The 19,774-nt window shown below is 52.3% G+C and overlaps 1 protein-coding gene across 1 annotated transcript in view; it reads left to right on the forward strand.

The window, feature by feature from the left end:
- Nucleotides 1–19,774, forward strand: part of LOC103914090 (myomegalin-like) — a 32,058-nt gene that overhangs the window by 5,192 nt on the left and 7,092 nt on the right. The window contains exons 7-24 of the mRNA XM_009320698.1: nt 5,052–5,171; nt 6,922–7,041; nt 7,287–7,379; nt 7,493–7,708; nt 8,230–8,388; nt 8,764–8,877; nt 9,114–9,251; nt 9,567–9,746; nt 10,025–10,219; nt 11,139–11,282; nt 12,340–12,418; nt 12,958–13,046; nt 13,229–13,345; nt 13,916–14,053; nt 14,390–14,502; nt 15,265–15,392; nt 19,474–19,565; nt 19,687–19,774. Coding sequence (XP_009318973.1) covers nt 5,052–5,171; nt 6,922–7,041; nt 7,287–7,379; nt 7,493–7,708; nt 8,230–8,388; nt 8,764–8,877; nt 9,114–9,251; nt 9,567–9,746; nt 10,025–10,219; nt 11,139–11,282; nt 12,340–12,418; nt 12,958–13,046; nt 13,229–13,345; nt 13,916–14,053; nt 14,390–14,502; nt 15,265–15,392; nt 19,474–19,565; nt 19,687–19,774 — 2,323 coding nt within the window. The remainder of the gene's footprint in view (nt 1–5,051; nt 5,172–6,921; nt 7,042–7,286; nt 7,380–7,492; nt 7,709–8,229; nt 8,389–8,763; nt 8,878–9,113; nt 9,252–9,566; nt 9,747–10,024; nt 10,220–11,138; nt 11,283–12,339; nt 12,419–12,957; nt 13,047–13,228; nt 13,346–13,915; nt 14,054–14,389; nt 14,503–15,264; nt 15,393–19,473; nt 19,566–19,686) is intronic.

Consider the following 19,774-nt stretch of genomic DNA (forward strand, 5'->3'; position numbering starts at 1 on the left):
GGTCAGCCCGGAGAGGGGGGCAGCCCTGGTGTGATTGGGCTGAGATGTGAAGGAGATGTTGTAGGGTGGGATGTTTCTATAGCATCAGGAGTCCCAGCGTGTCACCCTCCTAAAAAGGGGAGATTGGTGGGGTGAGAAGTGGCGGTGGGCTCAGGGCTTGAGGGAGCTGTGCCCTGGGAGATGCGCTGAGTGAGCGGTAGAGGCCTCAGGAAGGTCTCTTGAGAACCCCCAGAAGTAGGTTTGGGTGCTGGTCAGGAGGGAGGATGAAGGAAACCTGCCGGATCTGCGCCCGGGAGCTGTGCGGCAACCAGCGACGATGGATCTTCCACACGGCGGCCAAGCTGAACCTCCAGGTGCTGCTCTCCCACGTCCTGGGCAGGGAGCTGTGCCGGGATGGCAAATCCGAGTTCGTTTGCGGCAAGTGTGCCTTCATGCTGGACCGCATCTACAGGTTCGACACCGTCATCGCGCGCATCGAAGCCCTCTCCATCGAGCGCCTGCAGAAACTGCTGCTGGAGAAAGACCGCCTCAAGTTCTGCATTGCAAGCATGTACCGCAGGAACAACGAAGACTCTAGCACAGATGACAGAGCTGGGGATGGGACTGTGGACCTGTCTAATCTGCCTGATGTACGGTACGCTGCCCTCCTTCAGGAGGACTTTGCTTATTCTGGGTATGAATATTGGACGGATCAAGAAGAGCACAGCTTGGAGCCACACAGCTGCCATGCTTCAGAGGGAACAAGTAACCGCCCACGGCGCTGCCGTGGCTGTGCTGTGCTGCGGGTGGCCGATGCCGACTACGAAGCAATTTGCAAAGTGCCGCGAAAGGTGGCCAAAAGCATCTCCTGTGGGCTGTCCAGCCGGTGGTCGGCCAGCATGGGCAATGAGGAGTCATCCGTGTGCGATGCAGCAGAGTCCACCAGCACCAGAGGGCCTGTGGATGGGGAAAGCATGGAGGAAGGCACGCCTGTGTCCTCTGTTGAGTCCCTGGACACAACTGTGGAGGCGAGCCCTCCGCAGCAGAAGGACGAAGATGCAGATAAGGGGATGAAAGGGAATGGGAAATGTGACGATTTCTCAGATGACCGCATAACCCCAAGCTCTTCGCTGAGCGGGAACAGGCTGGAGCTGGCCCTCAACTTGATCAAGACTTTGGATTACAAACCCCTTCAGAGCCCCCAAGGCAGCAGGCTACCTATTCCTGTGAAGTCCAGCTTGCCCCCTCCCAAGCTTAGCCGTGACTTGGCAGATGGCAGCGCTTCTGCTGGCTTAGTGTGTGCTGGTTCTGCCTTCCTGAACGCAGACAGAAAATCCTTTTCCAGAGCTCCTTTGGGTCTTTCCCTGGAGATTTCTGAACTGCAGGAGCTGTGGGATGACCTCTGTGAGGATTATATGCCGCTGCGGGTACAGGTAGAGGTCATTGTGCCGCTGTTCAATTGAGCAGCGTCCCTGCGACCCAACGCCGAGCCCACTAGGGATTCTTCTGTGCTGAGATAATACAGATAGCCATGTGTCACTGAGCCCAGGGCTAAGAATAGGCAGCTCGGTCCTTTTTAGGTGTGCTGCCTCTCTCCTCTGTCATTCTGCTGTCGTCTGTTTCCTCCTTGTGTTCTGGGAAATTAACCCTCCCCCCCTCCATCAGCTCTTCCTGTGAATGCAGCTTGCTAGATGGGTATAAGCTCTTTGCATGCTTTGTCATTTTTCTGTTGAGAAAACACCAGTTTCACTTCAGCTTTCTCTTTAAGAAGTCGTTGTGACTTTTACCCACAACTAAAGGGAGTGTTTTAAGCTTCTGGGCATGTGTTTTCCAGAAATTGTCTTTTCTTTGTGCCTGGGTAATGGTTCAGTGTCAGGAACGCCTGCCTCCAGAGCCCTGCCTCTGCAGATCAGGCCTCCAACCTGCCTAACGTGCAGATCCGCACAGAGATCTGTGGTGCATGCCCTGAGGAAAAGGTGTTTTCCTTGCAGGTGGATTTGAGCCAGAGGATGACTTTAGGGTTGATGTTCTATGAAAATATTCATCAATTAACAGCAGGTGTTGCAGAGAGGCGATGAAAGCTGCTTTCACAGGATTTGATGGGAGTCCTCATGTAGCTCTGGATTGCCTCTGTTTTGCTGGCTTTAATGAAATCTTCATTAGTATGCAGTCAAAAAGCTGAACTTGTAACTCCTTTACCACTTCCCTTAATGAATAGAAGGCCTCAGTCAGCTTCAATTCAGGAATATCCATGTCAGCCTAATTGCATTCCCATTAGCAGCCTTAGTGCTCTCTAATGCTCTAGGTAGCCTGGGGGATTAGAAAAATGCTTGTTTATTACTATGGCAACTGTAGCTGTGCTGAATTATGCTTCCTATTCAGCCAGCGTGGCTTGCTGTCCCATCTGCCCAGGCGTTTCCCAGAGCTGTGTGCTTTTCCCATAAAAACCTGCTCAAGAGATAATGCTAGGGAGGAACATAGAAAAAACTAATTTTCATCTGGTGCACACTGGCAGCCACCAACTGAAGATGTGAAGCAGGGTAGATGTGCTGCTTCTGTAGACTGTGTTGCTTGCTGCTAATTTTCACTACTAGGGATATATTTACAGCATAAAAATAGGCTTTCTCTTAACAGAACGTGGTGCAATCAACGTGGCGCATTTATGGCTTGGCTTTGTGTCATGCGTTGCCATCCTCCTCTTGGAACTGGTTTAGAGGAGTTTCTCCAACCTCCAGCCTCTGCCATCTGACTGTTCCTGCCAGGAATTCATCCTGCAGGATTTTTTACTGCCTGTTTCTTGCCGTGGCAGCAGCAGTTGTGGTCTTTGGTGCAGGGTCTGGCAGAAGGGGGAAAGCGCTTAATTCTTTGGATGGCTTTAACAGCAAAAATTAGAAGTTGGATGCAGCTAGTAAACTAAATGGTTCTTGTATAAATGATATTTCTTTCTCTTTGTACAAGTAACACAGTTTCTAAAAGTCAGGTACTGCTGTCCAGCGATTCATATGCATAAATGCCTTTCTGGTAACGTGAAAGGAATATATAGGATATATAGGACCACAGTTCCCTTATTGCTTTTGGAAAACTGCAGTTCTCCTTTAAATTTACTGCTGTGAGCTACAATGACTGAGAGATCTGGTGTCAGGGCACATGATCTTGTAGGTACTGTCGTCTTGGGCATTTTCTTGAACCAACAATTCTTCCTTTTCATCACCACAACCCCAGGAAAACGCCATCAAACCCAGCCTTTGTCAGACACACGCTTGCAACTGCCTGCGGTGCCGTGCTGGCAGCAAGGGAAGCGTTGCCCTACTGACAGCAGGTCTTTTACCCACTGTTCTGGGCAGATGCGAGCTTGGCGGGCTTAGATAATGCTGTGATTATTGTCCTTATTTTTGGAAGAAGTGTTCTGTCTAGGTCGGTGTGTGCTGACATTGCTGGAGCTGTACTGAGGAGAGATTGTCAGTAAAATGCTGATGTAGGAAAAACCTCTGGGGAGCCATGCTCTTCCTTGCGTGGCATGGCTGCGGGGAAGCACAAGGGAGGAGGGAGGCAGCTTGGGCTTTGGGACTTTGGACTCTGGAGCTGGCTCTGCCTTTCCCTTCCCTGCTCTTAACTCTTTGCAGGCTTTTTGCTTATTTTTCTTAGGAGTGTGCAAATTGTGGGGAAAGGCGTGTTTTCCTTTCCCCTCCCCAGCCCCCCCCTCCCCATTTTCTTTTCATCAACCTTATTTCAAAATAGCTGTTGTGTGAGAGATTCCAGCAGCTCTCCCTGTCTGATCTGAAGCCTTCCAGCTGGGCAAACGTGAAATTACTTGCTGTGACTGTTTAAGGTTTCACTAAAACCTTAACAAAACATCAGGGTAAAGGGAAGCATTGCTTCTGTGTGGAAGCTTCTGTATGTGAGAGGCAATGCACAGGCCTGGGGAGCTTCCCTGTGCTGCCTGCCTTTCCCAGAGACAGCGTTTCTGTGGCTGCTGAAGATAAGGATTCAATCCGACAGGGCTGATCGGAGTTGACTGTTGTTCTCCCTGCACTGTGCTGCCTGGAGCTGGTGCTCCTCTGTGCTCTGAAAAGCTCTGCCATGTTCTCATAGCCTCTGCGCTGCAACCCTGCGCTTGCCAGGACTCCCACTTGAAACAGACACCAGTACAATTGATCTCGTATCACTGGTAATATTCAGGAATACTTAACAAGTCCTGTGAGGGCTGCAGTGGGTAGCTGGTTTGAATGCTGCTGTTGGGAGTTAACAACTCACTAGGCGGGAGGTAGCACAAGAGTAAGAAGGGATGACAAGGGATTAGTGTGTGCTCAGCCAGCAGGGTCTGGCAGGCCACGTGTCAGAAAGTAGGCTGTTTCCATTCTCAATAAATGGGTATATATCATGAAAAAAAATCTCAGCTGTGGCATTGAATTTGCTACGGCTTGTGGAGCTGCAGGGAATTGCACACTGCGTGGGTGCTGGAGCATGGGGAGCTGTGAAGGAGAGCCCAGAGAATCACAAGTGGAGGGGTTCAGAGCTGGGGGTGACTGCCAGGTCACAGCAGGAGGGTAGCTGGTGGGAAGGATTGAAGATTGCGGGCTTGATTAAGAAGGAGAAGCTTGGCAGAACATGGGAAGGACTTTGATTTGGTGCTGGCTTTGTTTTGAAGCTTTTTGAAGCTGCCAGCTGGATATGTAGGAAGGAGAGGAGGTTTCGGAGACATGGCTTGGGTGTGGGGAGCAGATCTGTCATCAGCCTGCAGACAGTGGTTAGAGCCAGACAAGCTGCTGGGCTCACGGTACTGGAGTGAGGAGAGACAGGAGCCCAACCAGAGCCTCAGGGCAGCAGGGAACTTCTGGCGGGTCAGGCAGAGAGCTGCCAGGTGCCAGTCTGCCACCCAGGTGAAGGGAGACACAGGCAGCTGGGTTCGTGTCTCCCTTTCGAGAGACACTAACTTTTCTAACTGTTCGGAGACAGTTAGAAAAGCACAGTGGGGCGTGTTTAAGCCCATGCTGCAAGGTCTCTGAGGGCTGACAGCTGAATAGAAGAAGCCAGTGCAAGACTTGAGCCATTTCTCTCCTTTTTTTTCTCAGAATTTGCAGGATGAACATCAGCAGCCGGCTCCGGGTGACCCTGCAGTGGGGGAGCACGTGTCTGATCTGTGTGCTGCAGAGCTGCAGGGCAAAATCCAGCAGTTTGAAGCTGCCAACAAGGTATTTCTTCATGAACAGCAAATTCAGTGCCTAGTGAGCCTGATGTAGTTAGTATTGGAGGGTGCCTCCTAGCCTGGCCAGAGGCAGGCATCTGCACCTCTGTTCCAGCAAGGGTGTGTGTCCTGACACGTGATTCTCAGTGCTGTTGTCTGCCAGCTTGAGTTAAGAGCATTTACTTTTTTCTGCAGCTGTGCTGTGTAAATTTTCCATATTTTTTTTGGAAACCATTATTTTGGAAGAACTTCCCACTTGCCTGGTGAGCCTTTTGGGAGCTGGTGAAGGGGAGATGCACAGGACTATTTCCCTGTCTCTTGGATTTGCATGGGCTGAGCCTGGTGCAGGAGAGGAGGGCACCTGCCTTTCAAGACAGCTGCCTTCTTTTTTGTAAGCAGTAAGGGAGATCAGCTCAGAGGGGTCCTGTTTTCATTTCGATTTAAAGGCTTTCTTAGGAAAGAAACATGCAGCTGAGTTGTCTTGAGGCAGATCAAATTTAATACGTTGCGAGGGGTTGATTTTCTTAGTTGTGCTCTTGAACTCTAAGGTAAGTTATACCCACTGGGAAAACAGAGGGATTAAATGGGGAAAAAACATCAGGATGGGATCTTTATTTAAATCTGGGGACAGCTGTAAGCTGTTGGAGCTGCCTGGACCACAAAGGTTGACAGGGCAATAAAGAGGCCCAAGGCCCAGTAAATGCAGTTGGCAGTGTTTAAACAGTTTAGGGCGAGTGTCTCTTAGAGAAGAGATAACATGGCAGGTGTGTAAACTAATGAGCAACAAGAGGAAATCATGTGGCAGCACCAACTCCTTAAGAAATTGAGGCTTGAGTAAGTTCTGAGGAAGATGCTTATCATCCAAGACTAAGAATGCCAACAGGCAGCATGTTTAGAAATGCTAACAAGCAGTTGCCTAAATGCACAACGTGTGCTGCATCATGAACATTATGGTGAAAGCAGAGAACTGTCCTAAAACTGTTTGAGATGGTAGTTTCTTTAGGATGAAAAAGTCTAGGGCAAAAGTTGCTCAGGTTGTAAACCAGACACAGAGACTAGCGAGACGTTCCTCTTTGCTTTGCAGCCATGCTGTTGGCAAGATGGTACTGGCTAGACTCTGTTGTGCTGAAGCCAGAACTTGAGGCTAAATAAGCCACTGATCTGATTGAATGTAGAATTACCTAGATGAGCAGCTGCTGCAAGAGTGCCTGTGTGGTCGAAGGAGACAGTAAGAGAAGGGGCTGGAAGATTGTAAAGGGGCAGCTGCAATGCTCTGGAGGACCTCAGAAGCAAATGGGACAGTTTTTAGAATGTGTAGCTTCTCCATGTTGATTTTTTTTTTTCAGATCTCTTGGGAGGTTTTTGGGCTGAAGCAGCCCCTTTCCTCTTAAGGGAGCAGAAACAAATGATAGAAACTGGGAAGGCGCTGGGCAGTCCGAGCAAGACTCTCCTGGAGTATGTGGGAGGCAGTATGATGTGTGAACCCAAGCCTGGAACCTCCGCCCTGCACGTGGGGGCTGCATTGGAGGGACCAGAAGCACTGGAACAGTCCTGTGGAGGCACTGAAGGCTTTATGTTTACTCACTGGTCTCCACCCAGCTCAAACAGTATTTACAGACTCTAGAGGGAGCCACGTTGATCTTGATCTGGTGAACACCTGGGCTGTAGGGACTTGAGTAAGGAGCGGAGGGAGTCCTAAGGGTGTTTATGTAGAGCATTAGGCAGGATTAAAAAAAACAATATATTTCTGTCTTCAGTTGTTACAGGAAAAGCTGAATGAATTGAATTTTGAATTAAAATCTGTCCAAGAAACATCGCAGAGGCAAGATCGTACAATCCAGAGTCTGAATGAGGCCCTGAAAAGCAAAGAGAGTAAGGTAATAGTTTTGGGTGGACAGGGTGGTGCTCACCGAAAGAGGAAAGTGTGCTAGCCCTGTAGGCAGTGACTGAAAAAGAATGCTTAAGCCATTGCTAGACATCCTGGATCTCATTAAATTACTTATTGCGAAGCTCTTAGTTTCGTGCGATGCTGACATGTATTGTAATCCACGCTGGAGGCTTGGGACGGGAGGGTTTGTGCTTGGTTTGCCAATGGCTGGGCTTCGTATCCTTTGACTCATAGGCAGAAGAGCTGTACCATATTATCGAAGGGCAGAATGAAACAATGGCCAAGCTGCAGGACATGTTACACAGAAGCCATCTGGGACAGTTGCAGGTATGTCCCTGGGAAGCCTCAAATACATCAGGTTTTGTTCTGCAGGGATCCTGATTTTTAAATCCCTCTTGTGAAGTGAATCTTTGAGTTTCTCTGCTTCTCACTCTTGTTAGATATCAGAGAGCCCACTGTCATCCCAGGAACAGCAAATGTCACTGCTAGATCTTCAGAACACGCTTTTCTGCACCAAGCTGGAGCTGCGGAAGCTGAAAAGAACTCAGCGCCAGAAAGAGCATCAACTGGCTGAAGCCAGGAGAGCAACCCAGCTCCTAGAGACCATGGTGCATGAAGAAGAGCAGCAGAAAGAGGCAACCCGGAAACACAACCAGGTATGACAAGCACTTAGCCTGGAAGTCTCTGGGTTTACACGACTTAAGAAGCACTGATGTAGTCAGTACTCTGTGCTCATTCAACATTTCTTGCCTACACCAGTCTGGGCACACTTGGCTAACCCCTTGTCACATGTGTCCTTAGCTTCATATCTGAGGATTTAGAATCAGCAAAGACACTTGATAGCGGGTATGTTGTCCCTTGTATGTCTTTGGCTGGTGCAAATGTTCCATCTCTTTTTGTGATGTTACGAAGTTAATGCCCACTGCTGCACAGGTTAGCTATGATTGACTGTAAAGCTGTCTGTGGCCAGAGCAAGGGATTTAGATGGATGGATACCCTGGGAAATGAAATAAACTTCATCACGATGGAATTGTGTTTTGAGATGTGAAAGCTGTAGTATTGCAAAGTATTTCTGGCTGTTCCCATGGCCCTTGTTGCTCTTGGCTTCTTCAGATTGGCCTGCTGTTTACAGGTCTGTTGAGGACTGACTGCCAAGGTGTGTGCTTTTCCTTTGCAGGAACTGCGAGCTGTAGTACAGCAGCTGCAGGCAGAGCTGCAGGACAAGGCCCAGCAGCTCCAGACTGTGGAGTGGGAGAAATGCCGTGAGCTGCAGGCCCAGGAGCAGAGAGTTCAGCATTTGTGTCAGCATCTGGCTCGCAAGGAACAGCTTCTGCAGGTGAGATGCAGAAAGATTCAAGTTGAGCATAACTAGTCAGGGCTTCTGCTCCTCCTTTGACTTTTGCATTGCTGAATACTGGTCTGTAGCTTTCACACATGCCCTTTGAAGAAGGGAAGGAAAGAGGTGCTTCTGGGCTCCCAAGATGAGGAATAAAGCACCAGTATCTGAGTACCTCAGCCCACAGCAATGCCTGGTGTGCCCTGGCAGGTGCTAGTCAACCAGCCCCACGTGCTGGGACTCTACCACTCTTTAATGTGCGGGGTAGAGCAAGTGTAGTGAAGGTAGTTAGCCCTGATTCTCTGTGCTGCTCTCTGGGGGGGTGTGTGTTCCAGACTGACAGTTGTACTAGGGGATTGTGTGTGCAACCTCTAGGAATCGAGGGAGCTTCTGCAATGCCAGCAAAACTTGGACAAGAGCCCTGCAGCCATTAACGTCATGTTGGAGAAACTGCAGCAGCGAGTCAGCGACAGGGATGCTGCTCTGGAGGTGAGCACACCTCTGTTGGTGATGTCTTAGTTTTCCCTGAGGCTCAGCCTTTGGGCTACCATCAGTGGTGCAGCCCCAGGCTGACCTCAGAGGTGATCATGTCTTCGATGTGCTCTTCATGGCTCAGCCTTCCAGAGGAGCCCTCTGAAAGGGAGAGCTGAGGTGCCCCACAAAGTGAGTGGTGGGCTGCAGAGCCCTACTACCCCATTCTGAGTGATCACCCCCTCTCACCCTAGCGAGCAGTAGATGAGAAGTTCTGTACCCTGGAGAAGAAGGAGCAAGAGCTGCAACAGCTCCATCTCTCAATAAGGGAGCGTGGAAGTGACCTGGAGAGGTTGCGCAATGTCCTATCCAGCAATGAGGCCACCATTCATGTGAGTGCTTGTTACCTGGGCATGTGGAGTCCAGCCTGGCTGTGGTGTGGTGCTAAACAAACCTTCCTGTGAATGCTCTGGTTGTTGCTGGGGAGAGTGGCTGCAGGGTGTTGGCTTTCCTCTGGCCTTGTGTGCGGGGCAAGTTCCTGGGTCACTCGTGTTTCTGGGCTGGGTATAGAGGTGAGTGTGGTGTCTGGAGAGGACAGGTGTGAATCTATGTGACTCCACTAGCAGGAAAGGCTGGTACTTCCAGTTCTGCTTAATTCAGGATAAAGTCTCTGTCCCTGGTTGAGCTGCTTCTGTTGTGGTCCCCAGAGCCTGGAGAGCCTCCTGAAAGCCAAAACCCTGGAACTAGAGCAGGTGTCAGCAACCTGCCAAAACCTCCGCTGGCTCAAGGAGGAGATCGAGGCCAAATCCTGCAGCAGGCAGAAAGAGCAGGAGGGGATCATCCAGCAGCTGCAGACCTGCCTGCATGACAGGAACAAGGAAGTGGAGGTAAGGCCTTAGCTTGGCTTCCTGAGCCTTCAGCCAGTTTGTCTGCAGGGAGTGCGGTCCCAAACCAGAGCCTCCTGGCTGCCTGCCTCTGAGGAGGGCACTTGAACCTGTGCCCAGTGCTTTGGAAGCTGGCTGCTTTTGGCACCTGTAAATACCTGTGCTTGCTGAGACACTGCTTTCTCAGCTACACCCAGGCTGAAGAGCTGTTCCTCCCTGAACAGCTTGCAGTTTGATGGTAGCAATGTCTCTCCATCTCTCCCTTCCTTCCCCTTGTTCAGGAGCTTACAGCAACTCTGCTGTGCAAGCTGGGCCCAGGACAGAGTGAGGTAGCAGAGGAGCTGTGCCTGCGTCTCCAGCACAAGGAGAAAATGCTGCAGGATCTCCTCAGTGACAGGAACCATCAGACCATGGAGCATGATGCTGAAATCCGGGAGCTGCTGCAGGCCGTGAGCACCAAGGAGCAGCAGAGCAGAGTGAGTTGTGTGCAGTGCCACAGTGGGGAGGCCGGGGTGGATGGCTCTGCCTTGCATTAAGCAAATGGAAGCTGCTTTCTAGCTGCTGTTGGTGTAGCCCGGTGGAGCTGCTGAGTGTTGAAGAACCACATGAGATGCCATGAGCTGTTTCTAGGTTGGTCTCAACCTATCAGGTGGGAGCAGTTACAAAGCAGCAGCTCTTGTAGCAGTGTTCAGGTGTCAGGTTCCTGTCATTAAGTGGACTGGGCAGGGTTTGTGTGTGGTGGGGGAAGAAGTTCAGAGGTGAAGATCCTCCTCCATGCTCCTGGGCTTGGGGCAGCAGAGGGGCCATGGGAGGGATGCTGCTTCATGAGAGTGTTACCAGACCAGAAAGGAAGACTGAGCTATTTCTTGTGTAGTGCAGAAGTCTAAGGAGGCTCTGCTCATTGCCTCTTAACTTACACGTTAAGTCAAACTAGTGCATGGTCCTGGGCATGTAAATGCCACTTAAAAGGCCACAGTTCCTACTCTGCCTACTCTTGCACCCTGGGTGTGGTTCAGTGTTACCCAAGACACTTTGCATTGAGTTTCCTTTCATAAAAAGGGGGCTAAAAGGCCAAGCACTGTCTCCTCCTCTTTGTCTGTCCTCTGTCTTTCTCCCCTCCTGAATGGGGTGTGAGAAACTGAGGAGCTTGTGCCTCTGTAGGCAGAGAGGCTGAGCCTTGCTGCAGCTACCTGGAAGCAAAGATGGGAGGGCTGCAGTGGGGTTGCTTTGAGTGGCCAGGAGCAGCAGCTCCCAGGCTGGTTTGCAGATCACTTCTAGTCTCAAGTGACAGACAAATATTGAGATGGTTTCCCTTAGTCTGTAGGGAAGGCGAGGGACAGGGATCCTACCCCTGATCACAGCCCTGCCTTTCCCTATTTTTCCTGCTCAAATCAGATGGCTGCTGAGAAGATGGCGCACGCTTTGGCTGAAAGGAGCTGCGAGTTACAACTCCTACGCCAGCATGTGTTGGGGAAGGAGCCTGTCGCGACCCAGTTAGCTGGTGCTAGGCTGTTGAAGCAGGACACACAGCCCATACAAGTAAGAATCGTGCACTGTGTTTCTCTGCCCATGGCCTCGGGGCTCCAGAGAGAACTGATTGCAACAGGAGGAAATGGGAGAGAGGGGAGCACCACAGAGAATGATAGAAATGAAAGTGAGATTAGGGAAGAGACTTCCTATAGGAGGAAGAGAAGAAACTGAGGAGCAGAAATGCTGCCTGGATGTTCTGATCTTGATTCCACCAGCCTTTGTCACTCAGTGTCTCCTTGCATTTTGATCAGGCAGTATTTGAGTCCTTAGGGCACGTGAGAGTATGAAAGAAATCCACCCTCTGACCTTCCAGCATTGACCCAGTCCTTCCTTGGGCTGGGCTGTCTCGCTGTATTGTAATCCTCTCCCTGACATTGTCACATTCTGGAGGGGACAAGAGAGCTAATTTTAGGTCCCACTAATTCTTGGCAGAATCTGCCAGCTGTTTGCTGTCTCTTCCACAATTGGAGTTGGTATTTTTAAAGCAGCTTTGCTAAAAACCCCTTTGAGGCTGAACACAACTCTGAGGCTACATATGCCACGCTCCTACTTGAGCAGCTGTTAATGGTTTATTGGTGAGCTGACATGTTGAATGTTTTTAAGCAGCTGTACACAGGTTGCTCATTTCTATTCCCAGGATGAAAGCAAGCTCTGGAGACTTCCAGGGACGTGTATATAGGCCAAGCTCTGTTTTTTCCTTCCCGCGTGGTCCCTCTGGGCCACATCCTTGGGTGAAGATGTAGGTCTTTGTAGAGTCTCAGTTGAAAGATGGGTTTGCTGCAGTTGAGTGAAACCTGTTTGATCCTTACTATGAAGACGCTCACTGCCAGCAACCTCCTAGTGCCAGATAAAACCAGGCCAGAGCCCTGTTGCTCACACATACAGCTTCTAGGCTGGGTGCAATTCACTTGTCCCCGCTGCCTGGCTAGATCCCCTTCATTGGTTTCTCACATTCAGAGCATCAACAAAGCAGCCAGCGGCTTTGCTGCAGTCCTGGGGCTCTGGGGAAGCTGCGAGTGCTAGGTTCCCCATAAAGGTGCAAACCTGAAGGCTTTTGTGTTTTCAGGAAATACTGCAAAGAGCTTGTGGGGCTACAGCCATTGCTGGACCCCAGCAAGGGGACAACAGCTGCAGGACAGAGGGAGGTGAGTGTGGTGACAGCTTCTTTCAAGGTCCCCAAACATGATCAGGGCTTTTTGCGGTGGGGGAAACATGGTTACATGAAACTGTGAGAGTGTAAAGAGCTTTGAGCAAGAGTGAATATTTTGAGCTGTGCCTCCTCTTTGGGTGATGGTTCAGGGATGTCTGGGGTTGGGAGTATGGAAAAGAGAAAGGCTGGTGTCGGGTTTGAGGTTAGGTGCTTCTACTCAAGAGCTGATGCTGTCCAGTGAAGGGTTTTTGACTTTATGGTTCAGGCTGGACTGAGACAAGTGCAACTGGTTTGGGTTTTGCCTGTGGGCCAGGACACCTGATTTTTGCCAGGGGTGGGACAGCAGGCCTAGGACATTGCTGTTGCCTTGGGCTGCTGTTTAGGGATCAAGCAGGGAAGAAGAGTGTTTACTGAGAGGCAGTGTGATGGGGAGCACAAGCATCATAGACCTATCTTGCCAAAGAGGGATTCTGTCTGATCCTTGGGTCGGAGCTGACACATGGTAACCCTGCAGTAATCAAGCTGTCTTTGCAGTTACGGCATCAGCAGCAGAACTGGAGAAGGATCTTGTTAATGCCAAAGAGGAGCTGGAGCTAATGACGAAGAAGGAAAGGGAAAGCAGGGTGAGCTTGTGATGGAGCCTGTGCTGATCTCCCTTGCTTACAGGAGACCATTGGGCTGCCCCTCATTGGACGTTTTGGACCCCCCTATTGTGAGGGTACCGCCAGTGAGAGAAATGGGGCAGCAGCTTGCAGTGGGGTTTTGGCTTTCTGAAGTCTTTCACGAACTTCTCTTCCCTCCCTAGCGGGAACTGACTGCTCTCCAGTCTGTCGTGGCCACGCAGGAGGAAGAGCTGCAGGTGCAGGCCTCGGATATAGAGTCCTTGACCAGGACCATCCAGATCAAAGAGGACCTCATCAAGGTGAGAGAACGTGCTGTGCTGGGTCGGTTCTGCCTGGGAAGGCTGCAGATGAGTCTCTTCTTCTTTCTCCACATCCTGTACCTCATGCTTACTCACTCACACTGAATGATAAGACGTAGAAACTAAGCTGCAGGCTTTCTGTGATAGCCATGAGTGGGTACCCTCTGCTAAGGAGCGAAGGGCCTCCTCAGAGTAATGTGGCTGGCTGTCCATGGATGGTGTTGCTGCTGGTTTGCCTACAGCAAACAGCCCTCTATGTTACTTTGGCCAGAAGGCAAATGCCCCAAACCCCCAGAGTGGCACTATTTGGCTTTTTGCTCCTTGTGTACCAAACGCCCTTCTTTGAGAGTCCTTTAAATAGAGTGCATCGTGTCCCTTCTCAGTTCCTGCTCCAGGCTGTTATCTGTGTCTAATACACGCTGGGTGCTTTGGCATTTCTTTCTCAGGAGACTTAGGTCTTTCCAAACACTGGAAACTTTTGGCAGTTGTGTTCCAGGGAGGATTATGAAGGTCCAGCTGTCCTTGTTATTGATCCCTTCTTCACTGAGCCCTCCTGCTCTTGGTTTTCAGGATCTGCAGATGCAGCTGGTGGATCCCGAAGAAATTCCAGCTGTAGAAAGGCTGACGCAAGAAGTGCTGGTGCTTCGGGAGAAAGTGGCCACAGCAGAGTCACGAGGACAAGAGGCTACTGGAAACAGAAGGCAGCAGGTAGTGTGCCATGCAGGGCAAGCTTGGATGTGTTTATATTTCTGCTGGCGCTAAGTTATGAGGCTTTCTTTTCAGCCTTTGGATACGTTGAGATGTGCTTGTTCTTGGAAGCTGGTTGTGTACAATAGGGGGAATACAAAGGAGGAGAGGATTGGTTCCCTTTAGCACTTGTCGCAAGGGCAGAGTCTTTTGGAAGTCCAAGGGTCACACTGATCAACGTGATCACTTGGACACAAGCAAGAGAGGAAGGGGAAGCCCCTGTTTCTCTGGAACAGCCAGATGCCTCCTTCGATTTCTGTCTCTAAGTGTTGCATCTTGTCTGTTCTCTCCAACCAGTTGTTACTGATGCTGGAAGGGCTGGTGGCCGAAAGGAATCGGTTAAATGAGGCTCTCCAGGCAGAGAGGCAGCTCTATGGCAGCCTGGTGAAGTTTCACACACACCCAGACAGGTAAGCGAAGCTGCCTTGGCTCTGTGCTGCCCTGCTCCACTGCTTGGGCAAGCGTTGGGTGGTTTAGTGGGGCAATCCCTGAAGCAGTGATCGTTCTGCAAGTCTGAGAGCCCTCAGTGGGAAAGAGGGAGTCTGGGCAAAGAATCAGACAAATCTGGCTTTGGAAGTCCAGGTTTTAGGCTGCCTTCTTCCCTTGAAGTGGCCAGCTTTAAATGCTACGTAAACTCCCCCCACTGCCACCTCTTGTTCAGGTCCTGGGATTTCCATCTCTATTCTCTGGCTTATCCCTTCCCGGCTCAGCTTCCCACCCACTTTTGGCCACCTTTCAGAGGCTGCTGTCAAATTCCCAACCAACTGTTGGGTTGATAAAGATCTATCTAGGTACTTATCCAGGCGGTCATCCCGCAGCGCAGTATGGCCTGCGTTCTCTGTCCTCCGCTCTAATCCCCTGCCCTTCGTGGGGCTACAGCCTCTGGGATATTTGAGCTACCTGATAGCAAGAGAGCACATAAGTGGAGTGCTTGGGTAAGTACTGAAGAACAGCTGTGACTAGGAGTCCCCTACCATGGGCTGGAGCCTTTTTTGGGGATGGCTGTCCTCTGGGGAGGTTTAGAGGTGAGGCAAGAGGTGGCTGAGCTGCCTGGGGAGCATGCAGAGTCTGTGCCTGGAGTAACTGGCGGTCCCGGATGGAGGTGCCAATTTGGTATGCGCTTGCTGCAGCCTGTCTAACCCTCTTTCTTTCTGTGCGGCATGTCCGCTTAGCGCTGCGAGAGACCACACTCTGCAGGTGGAGCTGGAGGGGGTCCAGGAGCTTCGGGGACAGCTGGAAGAAGCTCTTGGAAGAAGCTTGGAGCGTTTGAGCAGGCTGGAGACGCAGGGCACCATAGGAGGTGGGGAACAGGAGCGTGTGAGAGTCCTACCCCAGCATGCCTTCTGAGCACTGGCGCTCGCCCGCCTGCCACGGAAACGGTTCACTAACTGAGCGAGCCTGTCTCACTGACTCTGGGAGGGTTGCTTTGGTACTTAGTAATGGTACGGTAGAACTGGTGCAGGGCGCTTCTGTTTTATTTTTTAGCTGCTTCGGAAACGGCGATCAGTGCAATCCACCTGTGTCTCGTGTATGTTCCTGTCTGACCCACCCTGGTGGCCACTGATGTATTTGCACATTCAAATCATTCCATTTTAGTTGATTTCCCTCCATCTCCCTTCTCCTCCCACCCCCATGGGCCAAATAAAGATTCCCTTTCTCTGAAGGAAACACCAAATGTTCTCTATCATCTCCCAAGTGCATGAGTGTGAGTTTTTGTATTCCCTCAGTTTTTGTTACCCAGTGACATCCCCATCTTGGGTTGATGGTGGCTGGCCCAAAAGGAGAAGGTGTATATGGGAAAAGTGGGTTCAAGAGCCAGAGTATTTGAGAAGGGCCGCAAGACCTGGTGGGACTTGCCTGGGGCTCTTGCACAAGTCTCAGTGTAGAAACAATGATTCATTTTATGCTTAAACCAAATCCTACTCCAGTACTGATGATTTTACTGACTTTTTTTTTTTTTCTTAATTGTAACTTGTCTCAGCCTGGTTTGCGAGTGCCTTCAAGGGAGAGCTTCCTCCTCTTTTTGACAGATGGTTTGGGGTGACTGAGACCTGTCCCTGCTCCCAGGGTCTGGGCTGGGTCTGCTCCCTCACTTTTATGTGCACATCTCAGGGTCCACACGCCCCTTGGGCAATGGGCAGGGCCCTATTTCTGCTTTGCTGGGGACAGTCCCACTTGGCACCACTGCATACCTTTTCTAGGGCATCTTTCACCTCCTCTGGGAGTGTTTGGTCTGGTGTGAGAGCTGAAAAACAATAGCAACAGCTTTCTGATGGCCAGTGCTTCCCATGCGCAGGGGGCTATGGATCAGCTGTCTCGTACTCGATCACTTCCCAAGGTGGCAGGAGCAAATTTTGTACCTCTGAGCATCTGTTTCTGCTTGCTGGGGAAGCTGAACTAGGAGCGGGTGGAGCAGAAGAGCTCCATCTCGCTGGCCTGCACCACCTGGACCTGTGACTGCTCTGCTGCACATCTCCTTGTGACTGTTTCACATGGCACCACCTATCCCATGCCGTGCACCCATGCTGAGGTGTTCTTTTCCCTGCCTCCTACAGGGATAGGAGGCAGCGCCACTCTCCCTTCACACGCGGCACATCAGCACTACTCCTCTGGGTCTGCACCTAGCGGTGTGGTGAGTTCAGTTCTCATGTGGCCTGAAGGGACGGCTGGTGGCTGCTGGGCAGCTCTGCTACTTGGTTAGCTTTTCCTTTCTTGTGTTTCATCTCATTCCCTTCCTCTCACTTCTCTGTGTAGCACCATCTTATCTTTCTCCTTCTGCCTCTCGCTTTGTAGGAGCCTTTGTGTCCCTGTCCTTATCTTTCCACCTTCCCTCCTCCGTCCTGGCTCTGATGCCTGGCTGGCTCTCTGGTCCTGCGGGTACCATGGAGCCCAGGACACAGCACAGACTCGTTGACATGGCATGAGGGAAGTCTTGGCTGGTGCTCTGGCAGCTCCCATCTCTTCTTACGTGTGTGTTTTGCTGCAGATCTGTCCCTGGCCTCTGCTAGCATCACTGCTGTAAAGTGCCCCATAGGGGACCGTTATCCTAGGCTGAGGTGTCCTAACTTTTCCGCTCTGTTCTTTAGGGCCTCTTTTCATCCCTGATATCCCTGGCTGTGCACTCCTCCGCCCCTCAGGAGGACCAGCCTGAGCATCCCATGCCTGAGAGCACCCTCTCAAACTGTGCAGTGCTTTGTGCTGTCTCATAGTTCTTTGTGGCGGTCTCTCCTTCCTCTCTCAATTTCCCTGTGGACCTTGTTTCCCTTCCCTTGTTCCCAGCAGTGTGAAGACTTCCAGCACAGCCAATGCACCTGGGTGTCCTGTGGGCCATGTGCAATTTTCAAGCCATGCAACTAATTCTCTTTGCCTTCAGGCTAGGTGTGAAAGACAGAGGAGTCTGTGAAAAATAGTGCTGGGGTTGCATCTCTTGTCTCCTTTGCTGGTAATACACAGAGAGCTGAGCAGCCCCTGACCCTTTGAATCTGCACCCTGCTGTGCTCCTGCTGCAATGGAGGGTTCAAGCACTTGGTGAACAGCAGCCTGGGCACAGTCTGCCCAACGTGCACGCTTCTCTGCTCGCCCAGCACCACCGTCCTCTTCTTCCCATTTTTTTTTTTTTCCTTGAGATTTGTGCTCCCTTTTTCTGCCCTAGTCCTGGAGCGCTGGGAGCTGTGTGGAGCTATGGGCAAGGGTGAGAAGTGGGGTGCTGTGTCCTGGCACAAGAGGTTGTTCTCCCACGTACCCAGAGCAGCTGTGCTGGCTGTGAGCCACCCTGCCCACCCAGCTTGAGATCCCTGTGCACGTGGCCCTCGGCCCCCCAGCAAAGTCTGCAGCTGAGGGTCTACGTCCTCTCACGCTTCAGGGCCTTGCAGCCATGTCGCCTGGCAGGCTGTGTCCCAGGGGGCTCACAGGGCTGTGCTTTGGCTATGCCGAATGCTACCCACGGGAGCTGCTGCTTCACTGGGGTGCTGCTGCCACTTTCAGCTGCCTCTAAGTGTTTTGCTCCCGGAACAGCGCTTCTCCGTGATGGCTGCCCTTGCTCTCTGGGGCATGGCTGCTTCGGTGAACAAGCTCCGCCGTGCAGGGTGATGTCTGCCCAGGATGGGCAGTGAGGTACCCCTGATTTTTGCAGCCTCCTGGCAGCTGCTTGTCACGAGTGGGTTTCCTGAGCGTGCCACCATCTATGTGCATGTGGTGCTATGCAACTGCCTACCCTGCTGCAAGGTGTGCTCCTGGCTGGTCCTCAGCTCTCCCTCCCAGGACCTGTATGCTTCCCTGCTGGCTTCTCCTTCCCCAGCAATGGCTGGCCTCTCCTGCCGGGATCGCTCTGCGTTCCCCCACTCTGTGTTCAGCCTTGCCTGGGAGCTCCAGACCTGATGGTGCTGGGTTTGGCCACGGGCAAAGCAGCTGCATCTCCTGCAGGGTACAGCTGTGAAACCTGGCCCTGCAGAGCCTCAGGGGCTGCTCTTGGGCTCTGTCCAAGCCCCTTTCTGCCTGGGGAGAAGGGGGATTGGGGGTACACCCATGCCCCAGCCCAGGCAGTCTGAGCCTAAGCAGAGTAGGCAGGGCCCTGCAGCTGGGTTGGAGGAAGGCTGCCTAGACAAGGGGTGCAAGCCCTCGCCCCGGGCTGTGCACCAAGGGGCCAGGAGCAGAGCTCTGTGCAAGCAGAAAAGTGTGCCCCCAGCTCAGCTCCATGGGGCGGGGTGGGCCCCAGGCCCCTGTGCACTGTGGTATGGGACGCAAGTGTCCCTTTAGCTCTGCTGCAGCTCTGCAAGGCCAGCGCAGGGCTTGCAAAGAGCCCAATGCCACGCGTGGCAGCAGGGCTTGGGCAGCATGGGCAGGGTGGCTGTTGGTACCCTCCCTGAGCTGCCCCTGCCTGGGCAGGTGATCGTGTGAGGTGCGCCCCCTGCACTCCTGCCAGGCTGGGGCAGCACCAGCAAGGCTCCCTGCCCGAGCACGTGCTGCTGCTGCTGCTGGCTGTGGCTTGCGCAGTGGCTGCAGGGTGGGTGGCATGTATGCACGTGTGTTGGGGCAGCAAGCACAAGGTGGTGTGAAGGCAGAGATGTGGATGGGGCAGGTGCCATTGCTGTGCTGCCATCCTCTGGGCTGCAGGCAGCTGGGACTGTCCCCTCCCTTGGTACAGGGCCAGCACAGGGTGCTGGGTTGGAGCTCCAGCATGCAGAGAGGGGGTGGCAGGGCACAGGGACAGTGGGAAGACCTCGGTCCTGCTGGGAGTGCCCCAGCACCAGGCATGTATGAGAGCAGGCACCTGCCCCGGGGCTGCCCACAGTAGCCATGGGCATCACTAGGGAGGAGGGGGCAGAGGCAGTGCCACCATTGCCACTGCTTTGAGCGCCTTGTTGTGCTGTGCTGTCCCCTAGGTCAGGCCACAGGCATAGATGCTGATGATGCCAGCACCAACCTCACTGACAGCATCAAGGAGGAGGCAGCCCACGGCGTGGCAACCCAGCACGTGAGTCAGGGCAGTGTGGCACTGGGAACAGGGGTGGCAGAGTTGGGCACTGTGCCACTGCCGGACCGTGTCCTAGCCCCTTTGGAAATGTCCCTGTCACCCTCTGTCTTCATCCCTCTAGAGCAGCCCCCAGGCCCCTAAGGAAAGTGGGGACACTGAGAGGGCCCTGATGGGGAGCACGGCACCTGCCATGCCGGCGCGGGAGACGG

The sequence above is a fragment of the Pygoscelis adeliae genome, unplaced genomic scaffold (assembly GCF_000699105.1).
Source record: "Pygoscelis adeliae isolate BGI_AS28 unplaced genomic scaffold, ASM69910v1 Scaffold402, whole genome shotgun sequence".
Classification (NCBI taxonomy): Eukaryota; Metazoa; Chordata; class Aves; order Sphenisciformes; family Spheniscidae; genus Pygoscelis; species Pygoscelis adeliae.